Source organism: Sturnira hondurensis, unplaced genomic scaffold (genome assembly GCF_014824575.4).
Source record: "Sturnira hondurensis isolate 20B ecotype Veracruz unplaced genomic scaffold, ASM1482457v3 Scaffold0006799, whole genome shotgun sequence".
Classification (NCBI taxonomy): domain Eukaryota; kingdom Metazoa; phylum Chordata; class Mammalia; order Chiroptera; family Phyllostomidae; genus Sturnira; species Sturnira hondurensis.
Genome location: NW_028079430.1, coordinates 8,188 through 22,622, shown reverse-complemented (window position 1 = coordinate 22,622; position 14,435 = coordinate 8,188). Strand labels below are relative to the sequence as shown.

At 62.4% G+C, this 14,435-nt stretch overlaps 1 protein-coding gene across 4 annotated transcripts; it reads left to right on the top strand.

The window, feature by feature from the left end:
• Nucleotides 1-1,969: 1,969 nt before the first annotated feature.
• Nucleotides 1,970-13,536, top strand: AMPD2 (adenosine monophosphate deaminase 2). 4 transcript variants are annotated; one of them, XM_037050383.1, is made up of 19 exons: nucleotides 1,970-2,409; nucleotides 3,277-3,342; nucleotides 7,274-7,404; nucleotides 7,569-7,699; nucleotides 8,171-8,239; nucleotides 8,338-8,446; nucleotides 8,674-8,860; nucleotides 9,063-9,204; nucleotides 9,312-9,401; nucleotides 9,604-9,733; nucleotides 9,885-10,079; nucleotides 10,165-10,296; nucleotides 10,501-10,664; nucleotides 10,938-11,064; nucleotides 11,148-11,311; nucleotides 11,570-11,690; nucleotides 11,973-12,146; nucleotides 12,310-12,420; nucleotides 12,518-13,536. In XM_037050383.1, the coding sequence occupies exons 1-19, from the start codon at nucleotides 2,400-2,402 to the stop codon at nucleotides 12,725-12,727; spliced, it is 2,463 nt and encodes an 820-aa protein (XP_036906278.1). In that variant the 5' UTR covers nucleotides 1,970-2,399; the 3' UTR covers nucleotides 12,728-13,536. The 4 variants fall into 4 exon arrangements, with proteins under 4 accessions (XP_036906278.1, XP_036906279.1, XP_036906277.1 ...); XM_037050384.1 differs by lacking the exon at nucleotides 3,277-3,342; XM_037050382.1 differs by lacking the exon at nucleotides 1,970-2,409 and having other exon boundaries at nucleotides 3,143-3,342.
• The last annotated feature ends 899 nt before the right edge of the window (nucleotides 13,537-14,435 follow it).

Sequence of the window (14,435 nt, the reverse complement as noted above, 5' to 3'; positions counted from 1 at the left end):
TTTTTCACCTCACTTTATATTGTAAACATTTCCTCTTTAGTAAGAAATTCTCCAGCCCTGGCTGGGTAGCTCAGTTGGTTAGAGCGTTATCCTGATGCACCAAGGCTGTGGGTTTGATCCACAGTCGGGGTCACATGCAAGAATCCACCAATGAGTGCACGAACGAGTGGAGCAACAAAAATTGATATTTACAGCATGTGAAAAGGTTTTTTTCTAAAAAGAGAAATTCCCCAAGAATGATTTCTAGTGGCTGTACTTCATTGTACGTAGGTGACAATTTTAAACATTCCGTTCTTGTTGGACCTTAAAGTTGCCAAGCCCCGCCCTCTATGTGATAAGCACTGTGGTGATTGGCTTCCGGCCTGTTTTTCTGGCAGCTTTTTTTTAGAAGAACAATTTCCTGGAGGTGGGATTAATGGGTCAAATAATAGGAATTTGTAAGAGATCCTTTTTCTTTTTATAACCTTTATATTTTCTTTTTTAAAGATTTTATTGATTTATTTTTAGGCAGAGGGAAGGGAGGGAGAAAGAGAGGAAGAGAAACATCAATGTGTAGTTGCTTCTCCTGCCCCTCACGCTGGGGAACCTGGCCTGCAACCCAGGCATGTGCCCTGACTGGGAATCGGACCTGTGGCCCTGTGCTTCATGGTCGAGTGCTCAATCCACTGAGCCACACCAGCCAGGGCTGTAAGAGATTCTTGATCTTATATTCCTAAGAGGTTTTTAGGAAGATTATGTCGATGTTTAAGCCCTGCAGTAGTGTACGCGTGCGTTCCAGCTACTAACTACCCTCTTGCCTGCATTGGGATGTTTTTTTCCTCAACCCCTGCTAATTTAATGGGTGAACGTGGTATCTCCTTGTCTTCTTTCTAGTCTTATCGATTCTTTGTGAGGTGAACTTACCCCCAAATGTTTATGGAGGCCATCTTTTTTGTTTTGTTTTGTTTGTTGGTTGGTTAAAGTTTGTCCGGCCCGAGGAGCAGTCGGCAGGGACCAGGGGGCGGGGGGTGACGACAGGTGCAAGTAGAGCATAGGGTTCAGGGTCCGGAATCCAGCCTGCGGAGAGACGGGGGAGGCAGCGTTTGGAAGGAGTTTGGCTGGGAGGGTGGTGAGAGCTGGGAGGGGTGGACAAACAACATTAGTCCAACAGGGTGTGAGGGGCAAAGGGCGTCCACAAGGTGGAGAGATCCGAAAAAGACTAATGGACTGCTAATACAATTATGTTCAGAGGAGTCTTAGGAACTTTCCCCAGCAAATTATCTTTAGGTAGGATTCTCGGGAGAGTGGGAGTGAGGGTGCAGGTGGGGTGGGGTGTCCGCCGTCCCCCAAACAGCCCGACTCCACCTCTTTGTAGGCTGCAAGGTGAAACAACCTGTAGGAGTATTAATAGGGAGCCAAGGCCAAAGCAATAAAATGCAAATATTAGTGAGGTAGTAACTACAGGCCAGGCCCTGCTCTAAGCACTTAGATAAGCTCATTTATCCTAACCACCACCATGTAGATAAAGCAGGGTCTCTCACACTCATTTTACAGACAAACAGAAGTTCGGCTAAGTTAAGTAACTCTGCCAAAGTCAGTCAGGAAGTAGGCGGGGGAGTCTGGAATTGAACCCAGTCACTCCGGCCACAGAGCCTAAGCTCTTAACCAACAAATATAGAAATAAACGTGGGAATGCGCGGCACACCCTGCCTGCCTACGCCTGCCAGGGGCAGACAGACACCCAGAGCGAGAATGCCGGGGGCAGGCTCCTGCTAAGAGTGAACCCCGGGACGGTAATGACAGCCGTCTCCCACTGGGCGCTTTGTGCAACAGCTCCTTTGAGCGGCGCAGCCCGGTTGCCCCATCGCACTTTCCGAGGAGGAAGCTGACGCACTGAGCGTGCACCGGGCCTCGCGCTGGGGACCGCGAAGGGGCCGCCGCCCACGTGGCGCCGGGAAGAGGAAGATGGCGTGGGCGGGCCCGGGGGCGGGGCCTGGGCGGCCCGGACGCGGAGCGGCGCTGGCCAGCTTTCGGCGGGGGGCGCACCTGTTGCGTGGATCCCCCGCGAGCCAGCTACGGCGGGCGGGCCCCGGGCGCCCGGAGAGCGTGGAGACAAGCCCAGGCGCGTTCCGGGTCCCGCTGTGCGGGGAGCACGTGTCCTGCCCGCCTCTCGAGTGCGGGGCTGGGGGGTCTTCCGGGCCAGCGCCGCGGCCGAGGTCGGCGGGGTCCGCATCCTTCCAAGCCGGCGGTTTTGGAAGAGCTGCCTTACTCCCCCCATCCCCGTGCTAGGGCAGGGGCTCTTGGAGCGACTTGGCCGGGGTCTGGGTTCCAGCCCTCGCTCCCTCCCTGGCGACCCGGGCTTCCCGGCTGTGCAGACCGTGACAGGCAGCCTCCCCGGTCCCCTCCAGGGCTCGGGCAGCATGGCTTCAGGTGAGAGTGTGTGCCTGTGTCCGGGGCGGCTCTCTGGGCCAGTGACAAGAGGTCGGGGGTCCGAGCACCGCCAGCAGACCTAGGAAAGGCGGCCGGCTCCTCCTGGGGAGGCCTGCGTGTGGAAGGGTGGAGGGAAGAGCCTGAAGGCACTGGCATCTTTTTCCCAGACCCCTTCCTCTAGAAAGTCTTCCCTGCCTTCCTAGAAGGTAGCTTCGGCTGGACAGTGGAATTTCCCCAAGAAAGGTTCCTCCCTCCCGGGCTGGGGGTCTCGGTTCTATCCCGTCCTCCCAGAGCTGGGCTGCCCTGGGGCTGGGGTTCATTCAGAAAGAGAAGAAAAACGGGACTCAGCTCCAGAGGGGTTGGGTGCTCACGGATTGCGCCTGCCCTGAGCTAAATGTGTTCTGGGCTCGGGCTGGATTTCTGTTTATTATCATTATTATTTTCCTCCCAGGCTGGCTGGACCAGCGAGCCTGGACTTTGAGTCCTTGCCCTACAGCCCTGGCAGGGGATGAGGGCTCCGGAGAGGATTAGGGGAGTGCGGGGCGCCGGCCCTTCCCTATCCTGTTCTCACCTCCACACCGCAGGCCGACGTCATTCCAAGGATGGGAAGGGGAGGGGAGGGGAGGGGAGGGGAGGGGTCAGGGGAGGGGTCAGGGGCGGGATGGCGGCCCCTCTCCAGGAGGTTGCCTAGACAACATCAGAAATCGTGGCCGGGGCCTCTTCCGCTGGCGGGGCCTCGGCTTCCTGCATCAGTCACTCCCGCTGGGGGCGGAGCGGAGGAAGGGGTTGGATGTGGCAGAGGCAGGCCCAGCTGGTGCGGCTCTGCCTCCTGGGCCAGAGCCATGGCATCCTATCCCTCCGGCTCAGGCAAACCCAAGGCCAAATATCCCTTTAAGAAGCGTACCAGCCAGCAGGCGGCCTCTGCGGTACCAGGTGAGTGTATGCATCCTGGGTCAGGCACTGGCTCCGCTCCGCCACTGGTCCCCTCAGAGGGAGGCCTCTTCTGCACCCTCCGTGCGCTGCTGCTCCTTGTCTTCCGCCCCAATGACAGCTGGATTGGGAGTTGGTGTGGGGAGAGAGGTGGGTGGAGGGTGACGGGTTCCTATGCCTGGGACACTGTCCTCTGTAACGGGGAGTGGGCGTGGGTGTGGGTGCAGCAAGAGGTGTGTTTGCACACGTGTCAGCGTGTGGATGTGCTAAGAGTGCCTGCATGTGGAGTGTGTGAATGGAGTGGGGGCGTGTGGGGCTGACTGGCCACACTGCTGGTGGCTGGCCCTTTGCCAGGTAGGCGCAGGCTGTCCTCCTGAGGCGAGTTCCTCCTTCTAAGGAGTCCAGATCTCAGACCCCCTCCGTGGGGGTCAGGTGCCAGGGTGCACTCACTGCCACTGGGAGGCCTGGGGCTGGGGCCCAGCTGTGCGGACCGTTTGCTGAGCGCTGGTTCTTGTGCTGTCTTGTGAGCTGCCTCGGGAGTGCAGGTTGACCCCAGGCCTGGCCCTGTGGGGCTCCAGCTGGGCCCGCTGCCCATCTGCTGTGCTCTGTACCCTTCAGTTCGGCTCCCACTGTGGTAGGCGTTGGTGCTGCATTCGGAGCTGGCCGCGCGGTGCGCTGTGCAAGCCCAGGTCCCTCAGGGCCTGCCACCTGGGTTGGTGCCCACTGAGGGATATCTCTCTGCCGTGTACTGACCCCAGGCCTTGCAGCTAAGTAAGACCACCCCCACCTTGGTGACCAGGTCAGTCAGTGCCTCCCTGTCCTCAGCAGCTGCCTGGACCTGTAGCCTGGTCATCCACCTCCTGTGTTTCCCTGTGGCACTGAAGATGCTGGGCTGGTCTGCACCGTCCTGAGCGCTCATGTTCTTGGTGCTCAGCTCTGTGCCATCCAGAGGGGGCGTCTCCTGGGCCTGGAGCTGTTACATGCTGCTTGTGGATCAAAGCCGTGGGCACCTCTCTGCCTGCCGAGGCAGTCCTTGCAGCGAGGGAGGGTAGGCAGGATGCTGGGAATTTTGGATTTGGTGGCGCTGGCTGGCTGGCTGGCTTTTGGTTGACCCACCAGCCCTGGTGTGTGTGTTGGGGGTGCTCTGGCACAGACCCTGGGTGGGGGACCTGCAGGCAGCTGGGTCTTCCAGGCCTGGCCTCAGGGAGTATGGAGATGACTGTCTGCTTGTCACATGGCAGGCTTGGGTGGGGATGGCTCTGGTCGCCGGGACCTGTGCTGGTCACCCAGCATTGCTGTGGAGGTTCTGGGTCCTTCTGCTAGGAGAGGAGTTTGAGACTGGGGTCCTGGACTCAGCTCCTGCTAACTCCATCCAACGCCCCTGGAGGTCTGTGGGCGGCCTCCCCTACAGGGGGTTAGAAGTGGGGAGTTCCTCCTTCACTGGCCCGTGAGGCTCAGTGGATTAAGTGCTGGCCTGGGAATCAGAGGGTCGCCGGTTCAATTCCCAGTGTGGGGCGCATGCCTGGGTGGCAGGCCAGGTCCCCAGTGTGGGACACGTGAGAAGCAACTACACATTGATGGTCCTCTCCCGTTCTCCCTCCCTTCCCCTCTCTAAAAAAAGAAAAAAAAAGAAGTGAGTTGTGTGGGGTTAGAATTCTTGGGCAAGCAAGGACCCCAGGCTGTGTCTTACAGCCCGAGGGTGAAGCAGGCTGCTCTGCCTTCTTCCAACTTAGAGGGAGCAGCGCCCTGTCTTCACACCTGCCTAGTTCCATTGTCTTTGCTGCCCATTCCCTGGCCTGCACGCACCCCAGTGGACGGGACTGTGTGTAGGATGTGTTTGGAGGGTCTTGGGAGTCCATGGTCAGAGATGGCCGTGTCTCCGTGAGCCTCCTGGCAGCTGTGGCCAGACAGGACACCACCTACTTATCACCCCTTTCGAGTCAGGACCTGAATGAAGCCTCCGGGAGGGGGAGACTTGTAAGAGGGATCAGAGTCAGACGGAAGTCCGCCAAATCCTAGCCCCCCTCTTCCAAACTGCTTTCCCCTCCTGGGCAGTTTGTCCCCAACGATAGGCTTGCAGCAGGGGGCTGGAGGTCTCAGGCGCCATGAACCAGCCCCTGGGCATCCGGGAGGCTCAGCAGCCGTTCCTGCCTGAGTGAGCAGCTGCTTCGGCTGCCAGCCAGCTCCTCTCCCAGGCAGAGGCCCTGTCTCTTCTAAGGGACCCCAGGCAGGGCCCCAGAGGACGGTCGTAAGGAAAACAAGGCCACTGGGCGGAGGAGGCTGGCCTGGGGCTGCTGAGAATGGAGGTGAGGGTTGCATGCCCCCCTTGCTTTGCCCCCGCCCCTTCCTCTGGACAGCCAGGTCCTACTCACTCATTATGCCCCAGTGCATTTTAAGGAGGTGTGGCCCTTCCCTGCTAGCCTCTCCTGTCCCTGTGCGCCCACCCTGCTTCTCTCCCTTGGGGTCCCCGCTTTGGGCCAGGCCCTGGCACTGTAGAGGTTAAGGCCCCGTTCAGTTCTGGGGCTCCTCTGGTCCCTGAACTTTGATGCTCTTTCCCTTGATGTCTGGGCTCCCCTGGGCTCCCCCAGCCCCCTGCTCACTGTCATCCCAGGGTCTCCCCTGCGAGCAGCTGCACTTGGTACAGCCCGTGCCGGCCCCTGAGCTGTCCTGGGGGACTGGCAGCAGCTCCACTCAGCAAACAGGCAGGCAAGGGGCACCCGGCTGCCGGCCTGTGCTGCCTGAACTCAGCAGGTAGGACCCAGGCAGGCAGGAGGACAGGTGGGTGCTGGGTCCTGGGTCTGGATCTTCCCTTTGTCCAGACTGAGGACCCAACTCTGGGGCGTCGGGGAGTGGGCTAGAGAGTTTAAGGCACTCTACCTGGGCAGAGCCTCCAGTCTGCCCCTCAGCCTCGGTGCAGAGGGCGAAGGGGAGTGCTGGAGAGCAGGGCCCCCCAGAGCCCAGCTGGGTGTGGAGAGCCCCCTGCTGCAGAGGCTGGGCTGTGAGGCCAGGTCGGTCGTCTTGGATGCCGGGAGCTCGGCAGCCCCTTAAACTGGCCGTATCAAGGCCTCCTAGTGGGGCACCTGAGTTCTGCCCTCCAAGGGGGAGAGGCCCTGGCCTCTGGTACTCCCTTCCCCAGGCTCTTGCCGGGGCCTCCGGCCCAGATACTGGGCCACTGAGTGGCGCAGACTGTTCGTGGCCACTCCCTCTGGAGGGGCAGCCAGCAGTGGGAGGGTCAGGCTGGGGCCAGGCCACGTCTTGGCGGCCCTGGGGTCCTGGGGGAGAGGGCAGGCCTCCAGGGAGGTGGCAGGGCTCCCACTGCCAGCCAGCTCCTCCATGCCCTCGGCTCCTCTTCCCTTGGGGGCTGGTCCCCAGGTCAGAGCTGAGGGGCAGCCGTGGCTGCCTGTGCTTGGAAAGTTCAGGACATCTGGCATGGGCCCCGGCCCCAGGGAGGACCTGCTAGTCCAGAGGCGGGTCTGACCCTGGCTTGCTGGCCCTGGAAGCTGCGGGCTGGGGATGCTGGTGTTGCCATCAGGTCCCCAGTGAGCTCCCGGAGTGTGTGTGGGGACACACTGTGCCTGTCTATAGGGGGCGCTCACATGGAGGTTCTTCTGGTCTGGGGGTGGGACCCCTAGTCCCAGATTCAGATTCTGACTCCTGGAGGGAATGAATCACTTGTTCTAGGGGCACACTAGGGACTCCCAGCCCCGAGCCTGGAGCGGGTGACGGTCCCCGTGCTAGACTGTGGTGGCAAGGTCCTCAGGGAGCCACATGCAGGCTCACTCACCCCTCCACCTCTGAGAAAGGGCTGCCCACCCTCCAGGGGCTGGCTTCTCTCTGTGGCTGGCCTGGGGGTGGGGTGGGCAGGGGCCTAGGGTTTCCAGCGCGCCCTGGGCCTGCCCTCCACCCATCCACCCTGGTTTCACTGTCTCCACAGAGGCTCGGGGTGGGCTGGGGGCCCCTCCGCTGCAGTCTGCACGATCCCTGCCAGGCCCCGCCCCCTGCCTCAAGCACTTCCCGCTGGACCTGCGCACGTCCATGGATGGCAAATGCAAGGAGATCGCGGAGGTATCTCGGGGCACCCCACCCTGTGCCCCCCCCACGTGTCCTCATGCCCTCATTTCATGCTGGGCCGTGTCCTGACCTCTCCTCTCTTCCTGGTACCCCAGACTCTGCAAGGGAGGGTCCGGGGCTGGGGGCCAGGCCACGCCAACCCTCCCTTCTACTGCCAGGAGCTGTTCAGCCGCTCCCTGGCCGAAAGTGAGCTCCGCAGCGCCCCGTACGAGTTCCCCGAGGAGAGCCCCATCGAGCAGCTGGAGGAGCGGAGGCAGCGCCTGGAGCGGCAGATCAGCCAGGATGTCAAGTGAGCCCTGGGCCCCAGAGTCCTGTAGGCAGCCCCAGGTGGGCGCACAGCCAGGCAGCTGTGTGTGTGGGAGTCAGGACCAGGCAACCATGCGGTTGTGGTGGGGAGGGGGCACAGCGGAGTCTGCCTGCCCAGTGTCCCTCTGTCACCACTGGATGCTTCAGAGCTCCCTCTCTGTCCCTGTTTGGGGCCCATGGGAAGGCAGCACAGGGCAGTCGGGGGACGCACAGGCCTTGGGGTCAGGCTGCTGGGATCAGGGGCTGTCTTCGGCCACCAGTGTGGCCTGGAACGAGGTGCTCACCGTCTGGCTGTGCTTCCTCATCTCTAATGCTGGGTGAGGACAGCGCCCACGGTGCGGGTTCTGCGGCAATGTGAGGTGGTGGCACACCCACAGCACCTAGCTCAGGGCAGTGGCCTGGGAGCGAGGGCCATCCCTCATCATCTGCCCAACCTCTCACCTCTCACCTCTAGGCTGGAGCCGGACATCCTGCTTCGGGCCAAGCAAGATTTCCTGAAGACGGACAGTGACTTGGACCTCCAGTGAGGAGGGCGGAGGGGTGCTGGGGCCCTGGGGACACGCAGCTAGGGCCTGTCCCGCTGCTGGCTCCAACGTCTTCCCTGTGCCTCCCTCCCGGTAGGCTGTACAAGGAGCAGAGTGAGGGGCAGGGAGACCGGGGCCTGCGGGAGCGCGACGTGCTGGAGCGGGAATTTCAGCGGGTCACCATCTCCGGGGAGGAGAAGTGTGGGGTGAGTGCAGGGCCTCAGGTCCCAGTGGGCTCCCCAAGCCTGGAGAGCTGGGGGTGAGGCCAGAGAGAGCGTTTCTCTTCCCGGAAGCTGCAGGGGGCGAGGGCTTAGCCGGGAGCCTGTCCATGTGCTGGCAACCGGACAGTCTGAGTGATTCTGAAGTCAGGCCTCAGGGAACAGGTGAGAGTGGGCCTGGCCTGGGTCTGAGACCCACACGTCCTTGTCTGCAGGTGCCGTTCACGGACCTGCTGGACGCCGCCAAGAGTGTGGTACGGGCCCTCTTCATCCGGGAGAAGTACATGGCGCTCTCCTTGCAGAGCTTCTGCACCACCACCCGCCGCCACCTGCAGCAGCTGGCTGAGAAGCCTCTGGAGACGCGGGCCTACGACCTGGGCCCCGACACCCCTGTGTCTGCTGGTGGGACCCCCATCCCTGCCCAGCTCCAAGTGCCCTGGCATCCCAGGCTCCCTGAGCTTGGAGCCCAGGGACCTGTGCCCTGTCCGCTGCTTCCCGCACCCACCCTCATTCCCGCTTCCTGGCTCGGGGGTGGAGGCAGGGGCATCCCGCTGGGGCTGTTGCATCTCTCCCCGTCCCTGACTCCACTCTCCCTGCCCTGCAGATGCCCCAGTGCACCCCCCGGTGCTGGAGCAGCACCCCTATGAGCGCTGTGAGCCTAGCACCATGCCTGGGGACCTGGGCTTGGGTCTGCGCATGGTGCGGGGCGTGGTGCACGTCTACACCCGCAGGGAGCCCGATGAGCAGTAAGAGGGGGTGGCGTGTGCTGGGGGACGCCGTGGGGGGCCATATCAGCTGGGGGAGCCTGCAGGGCCTGGCTCGTGCTCCTCACCTACACTCCCCTCACTGCTAGTTGCCTAGAGTTAGAGCTGCCATACCCCGACCTGCAGGAGTTTGTGGCTGACGTCAACGTGCTGATGGCCCTGATCATCAATGGCCCCATGTGAGTCCCCGCTGGCCCCCTCCCAGCCTGGACTCCTTAGCCCCAGCCCTGCCCTAGACAGCTGTTACCATTCTGTCCTCACCTCGAAGTCCCCACGTCCTACACCTCTCCCTCACCAGCCGCCCCGTCAGCGGCCTCAGCCCGGGCCCCTCCCGGTGCCTCCCTGCTGGCCCTGAGCCCCCACCTGTTCTCATCCTGCCAGAAAGTCCTTCTGCTACCGCCGGCTGCAGTACCTGAGCTCCAAGTTCCAGATGCACGTGCTGCTCAATGAGATGAAGGAGCTGGCCGCCCAGAAGAAGGTGCCGCACCGAGATTTCTACAACATCCGAAAGGTGGGTGGCCCCCCGGGGCCGCGCCTGCACCTCTGCCCAGCCGCCGCCCCCGCCCCTCCCCCCCCCCGACTGGAGAGGCCTCTCTGTCCTGCTGCCCGCGCCCTCGACCCTCCCAGCCTCGCTGGACCCAGCAGCCCCTCTTCCACCCCAGGTGGACACGCACATCCACGCCTCGTCGTGCATGAACCAGAAGCACCTACTGCGCTTCATCAAGCGGGCGATGAAGCGGCACCTGGAGGAGATCGTGCACGTGGAGCAGGGCCGCGAGCAGACGCTCCGCGAGGTCTTCCAGAGCATGAACCTCACCGCCTACGACCTGAGCGTGGACACACTCGACGTGCACGCGGTCCGTCCCAGCGGCGGGGGCTGGGGGCCGGGGCTGGGTCAGCACGTGGGCTAGGCATCAGGGGTGACCTGCCCGTCTCCCCCAGGACAGGAACACCTTCCATCGCTTTGACAAGTTCAATGCCAAATACAACCCAATTGGGGAGTCTGTTCTCCGAGAGATCTTCATCAAGACGGACAACAGGGTTTCTGGGAAGTACTTTGCTCACATCATCAAGGTGAGGAGGTGGGGCTGCCAGGGCCCAGGCGTGGGGGCAGCCCTCTCCCTGCCTGGGTGAGAGCCTGGGGGGACCCGTGGGCTTCCGCAGTGGGTCAGAGGGGCGGGTCAGAGGCATGAGACCTGAGTGAGCGCATGGGGTGGGTGCAGAGGCGGGGACGGCAGGGAAGCCTGAGTGCGGTAGTGGCCCTGTGCGTGTCTCTAGGAGGTGATGTCGGACCTGGAAGAGAGCAAGTACCAGAATGCAGAGCTGCGGCTCTCCATTTACGGGCGCTCGAGGGACGAGTGGGACAAGCTGGCACGCTGGGCCGTCATGCACCGCGTCCACTCCCCCAACGTGCGCTGGCTCGTGCAGGTGCCTCGTCTCTTGTGAGTGTCCTTGGAAGTGGGAGGGAACTTGGCGGGCAGAGTTCAAGGAGCCAGAGCCTGCCTCCTGTCCTCCTGGGATGGCTGACCCAGCTGAGTCCTCTCAGGAGGAGGGGCCCTCACGGCTCCACTTGTGGTCCGTCCAGCCTGGCCCACCCACTATGGTTCCCAAGTGCTTCTGTGATCTTTGGCCGAGCTCCGACCCTTCCCGGCCTGCCGGTGCCCTCACACCAGCCCTGACCTGCACACACCTGTGTGCCCACCTCTCACCTGCAGTGATGTGTACCGTACCAAGGGCCAGCTGGCCAACTTTCAGGAGATGCTGGAGAACATCTTCCTGCCGCTGTTCGAGGCCACCGTGCACCCCGCCAGCCACCCGGAGCTGCACCTCTTCCTGGAGCATGTGAGGGGACGAGGCAGGGCCAGGTGTGGGGAGGGGGCGCGGCCCACCTCGGGCCCAGGTCTGACCCCAGTGTCCTGTGCCAGGTGGATGGCTTTGACAGTGTGGACGACGAGTCCAAGCCTGAGAACCACATCTTCAACCTGGAGAGCCCCCTCCCGGAGGCGTGGGTAGAGGAGGACAACCCGCCCTACGCCTACTACCTGTACTACACCTTCGCCAACATGGCCGTGCTGAACCACCTGCGCAGGTTTGGGCTCCGCAGGGGCCACGGCTCTGCCTGTCCTGCCGTCTGTCACCCACACGCCTGCCCCGGGATGGGCCCAGCAGACACTGACCCACCTCTTGTCCCCACCTGTGGACCTCGTGCAGTGTCTGTGCCCTCGGGGCTCCATGGCTCACACCTTGCAGCTCACCCTGCCCCTTGTCCCAGGCCCACATAGTGGTGGGGTCGGGGCTCGGGAGCCCAGCGAGCCCGGGACCTGACGCTGTCTTCACACCTCCCCAGGCAGAGGGGCTTCCACACGTTTGTACTACGGCCGCACTGTGGCGAGGCTGGGCCCGTCCACCACCTGGTGTCAGCCTTCATGCTGGCCGAGAACATCTCACACGGGCTGCTTCTGCGCAAGGTCAGGGCTGCACCCCCAGACTGCCCCCGGGCAGTCCCTTCCTCCTAACCCTTTGGGCCCCTTCAACAGTGGACCCCCCTCACGCAGCCTCTGTCTCCATCCTCTGCAAGGCCCCCTCTCCACACGGAGGCCTCAGCTTGGGTGCTGGCTGTAACTGACCCTCCCCAGATCAGGCCCAGCTGGGACTCCCCCCCACATGACTGCGGACTGTACCCCCCAGAACCAGGTGTGCTCCCCAGCCCCGAGGCCACCTGACCGGCCCCCCTCCCTGTTGCCCCCCAGGCCCCAGTCCTGCAGTACCTGTATTACCTGGCCCAGATCGGCATCGCCATGTCCCCGCTCAGCAACAACAGCCTCTTCCTCAGCTACCACCGGAACCCGCTGCCTGAGTACCTGTCCCGCGGCCTCATGGTCTCGCTTTCCACTGACGACCCCCTGCAATTCCACTTTACCAAGGTAAGAAGAACTCGTGGGCAGAGGACAGGGTTCCTGGGCACTTGGGTCTCAGGGCTGGTGCTGCCCCCTGCTGGTGGAGGGCAGCATGCCAGGGCGAGTTCCCAGGGAAGGGATGGCACTGCAAGGCCTGGTGCACCTGTCTGAGAGAGCCTGGTCTGCGCAGGAGCCGCTGATGGAGGAATACAGCATCGCCACCCAGGTGTGGAAGCTCAGCTCCTGTGACATGTGCGAGCTGGCCCGCAACAGTGTGCTCATGAGCGGCTTCTCCCACAAGGTACCCCCTGCCCACCCCCACACCGGGGGAGTCCCAGGGTCCTGGGCCATGGCCCCTCAGAGCCAGCCGCAGCCTGCCCCTCACTCCGTCCCTGCAGGTGAAGAGCCACTGGCTGGGACCTAACTACACCAAAGAGGGCCCCGAGGGCAACGACATCCGCCGTACCAATGTACCAGACATCCGTGTGGGCTACCGCTACGAGACCCTTTGCCAGGAGCTGGCGCTCATCACGCAGGCCGTCCAGAGTGAGATGCTGGAGACGATCCCAGAGGAGCCCGGCGTCGCCATGAGCCCAGGGCCTCAGTGAGCCTGGCTCCTGCGGCGCCCCCGCCTCGCAGCACCTCGATCACGTGATGTCCTGGGACCCCCACCCCGTGCTGTGGTCTCTGCATGTGTCCATCCTCTTCCGTTCCGTCGTGCATGTCTCTGACCTCCGCCTGTCCCTGTGTCTCCCCAGCACCAGCCAGGCCAGGGTGTGCTCCACCCTTTCTGGGCTCCAGTGGCACCCAATCGCCTGAGTTTGAGGGCTGCCCTGTTGGGGGCCTTGTCCCAAGATCTTCTGAAGCTTGGTGAGGGACAGTTGTGGGGGGGCTGGCCCCTCCAGCCTCTGGAGTCCTGCCTGGGCAAGTCTGAGCTTCGGCCGTGGCTTGAGTTTAAGCCCCCATCTTGTTCACTGAGGCTGAGGGACCGTCGGGTGGGGCCTGTGCCCATGTGCCGTGGGCATGGGGCTGTGGGGCTGCCGGGGGTCTGTGGGGAGCAGGTGTAGCCCTGGATTTGGACTTGGAGGTACTGGGCTACAGCCTCTGCCACATCACTGCCTAGCAGCCTTCTCCGTCCTCCCTCCAGTCTGCGTGCTCTGGTGTCCGCTTCCTGTGCTTCTGTGGGAGGGGGCCACCGCCCTGGGCCATGTCTAGGGCCCTGCCGCTGGGGGGTCCTGGGTCTGCCACCAGCCCTCAGGGTGTGTCCCCACTGTGGTCCCTGGAGTTTTAATCAGACCCAGACCCTGGCAGGTCCGCAGTGTTGCTTTCTGGACCGAGGCCTTTTCTGTGAAATGCAGTGTTTCATACGATCCCACCTTCTCTAGTGCATGAGAAATAAAGATTATTTAAGTAATAAGGCAGGTGGGATGTCTTTTGGGATAGAGGTGCTGGGGTGGGAGTGGTTGGGGTTGAGGCCAGGAGCATTTTGGATGGGGGACAGTGTGTTTGTAGGGGAGTGACTGGGTTAGGCTGACACAGCGGTGGGAGAGAGGAGAGGCCCACCGGGCCCTCGCCCAGCCTGCTCCCTCGGAAGGGAACACCTCCCGCAGATTTCCAGGCCCACCCGGAAATCTTGGGACCACCCGGGAGAGGTGGGGATTTGCGCTCAGGAGCAGACCTGGTGCATGGTTCTCAGACCGCGGATGTCAGCAGCTTCTGGGAGCTCATTTAAAGTGCTCTCAGATTCCAACTCAGTGAGAGGACAGTGTGGTGTGGACATCACCCCACTCGGCTTCCATTCCGTGGTTAATGCGTGGTTTCTGGCACACCCCCAAGGAGGAAAGGGATGTGCCCCGGGCCCTGGGTTGGCACTGAGAAGCCTGCCACCGCTGCTGCTGCTGCTGCTGCGTGGGGTGAATGCCAGGCTGGCTGCTTCAGAAGCAATTGGCCCTCGAACAGCGTGCGCCTGGGTAATTGAGGGCCTGCTGAGGGAGCTGGCCCCTTCCCCCGTCAGCTTGCTTGGCCAGCCTACTGTGACCCTGCTGTGCCAGCTCTCCATGACACTCACCGCCCCTCCCCCCAAGCTCTGGATGCCCCTGCCTTTTGCCAACTTGACTTCTTGCACCATTCACATGTCAGAACTGAGCGTCAGAGCCAGATGAGGAGCAGCCAGCGGCTGTGCAGGCACCGGCTGGTTTCTCCTGGGGAGACGGGACGTGCGACATGCACTGTGTCTCCTGTGTCTCCTCTTCGTTCGGGAAATGGGGAGAAGGGTTAGAGGATCCTTCTAGGAGAAGGCAGGAACTGCCTGTCTCC

What these genes read in the sequence shown, in the direction of transcription:
- AMPD2 (XM_037050382.1), top strand. Translation starts at nt 3,252, where the DNA reads ATGGCATCCTATCCCTCCGGCTCAGGCAAACCCAAGGCCAAATATCCC. An exon ending in CAGATCAGCCAGGATGTCAA is followed by an intron (nt 7,700 to 8,170) that starts GTGAGCCCTGGG and finishes TCTCACCTCTAG; the next exon opens with GCTGGAGCCGGACATCCTGC. An exon ending in GTGCTGAACCACCTGCGCAG is followed by an intron (nt 11,312 to 11,569) that starts GTTTGGGCTCCG and finishes ACACCTCCCCAG; the next exon opens with GCAGAGGGGCTTCCACACGT.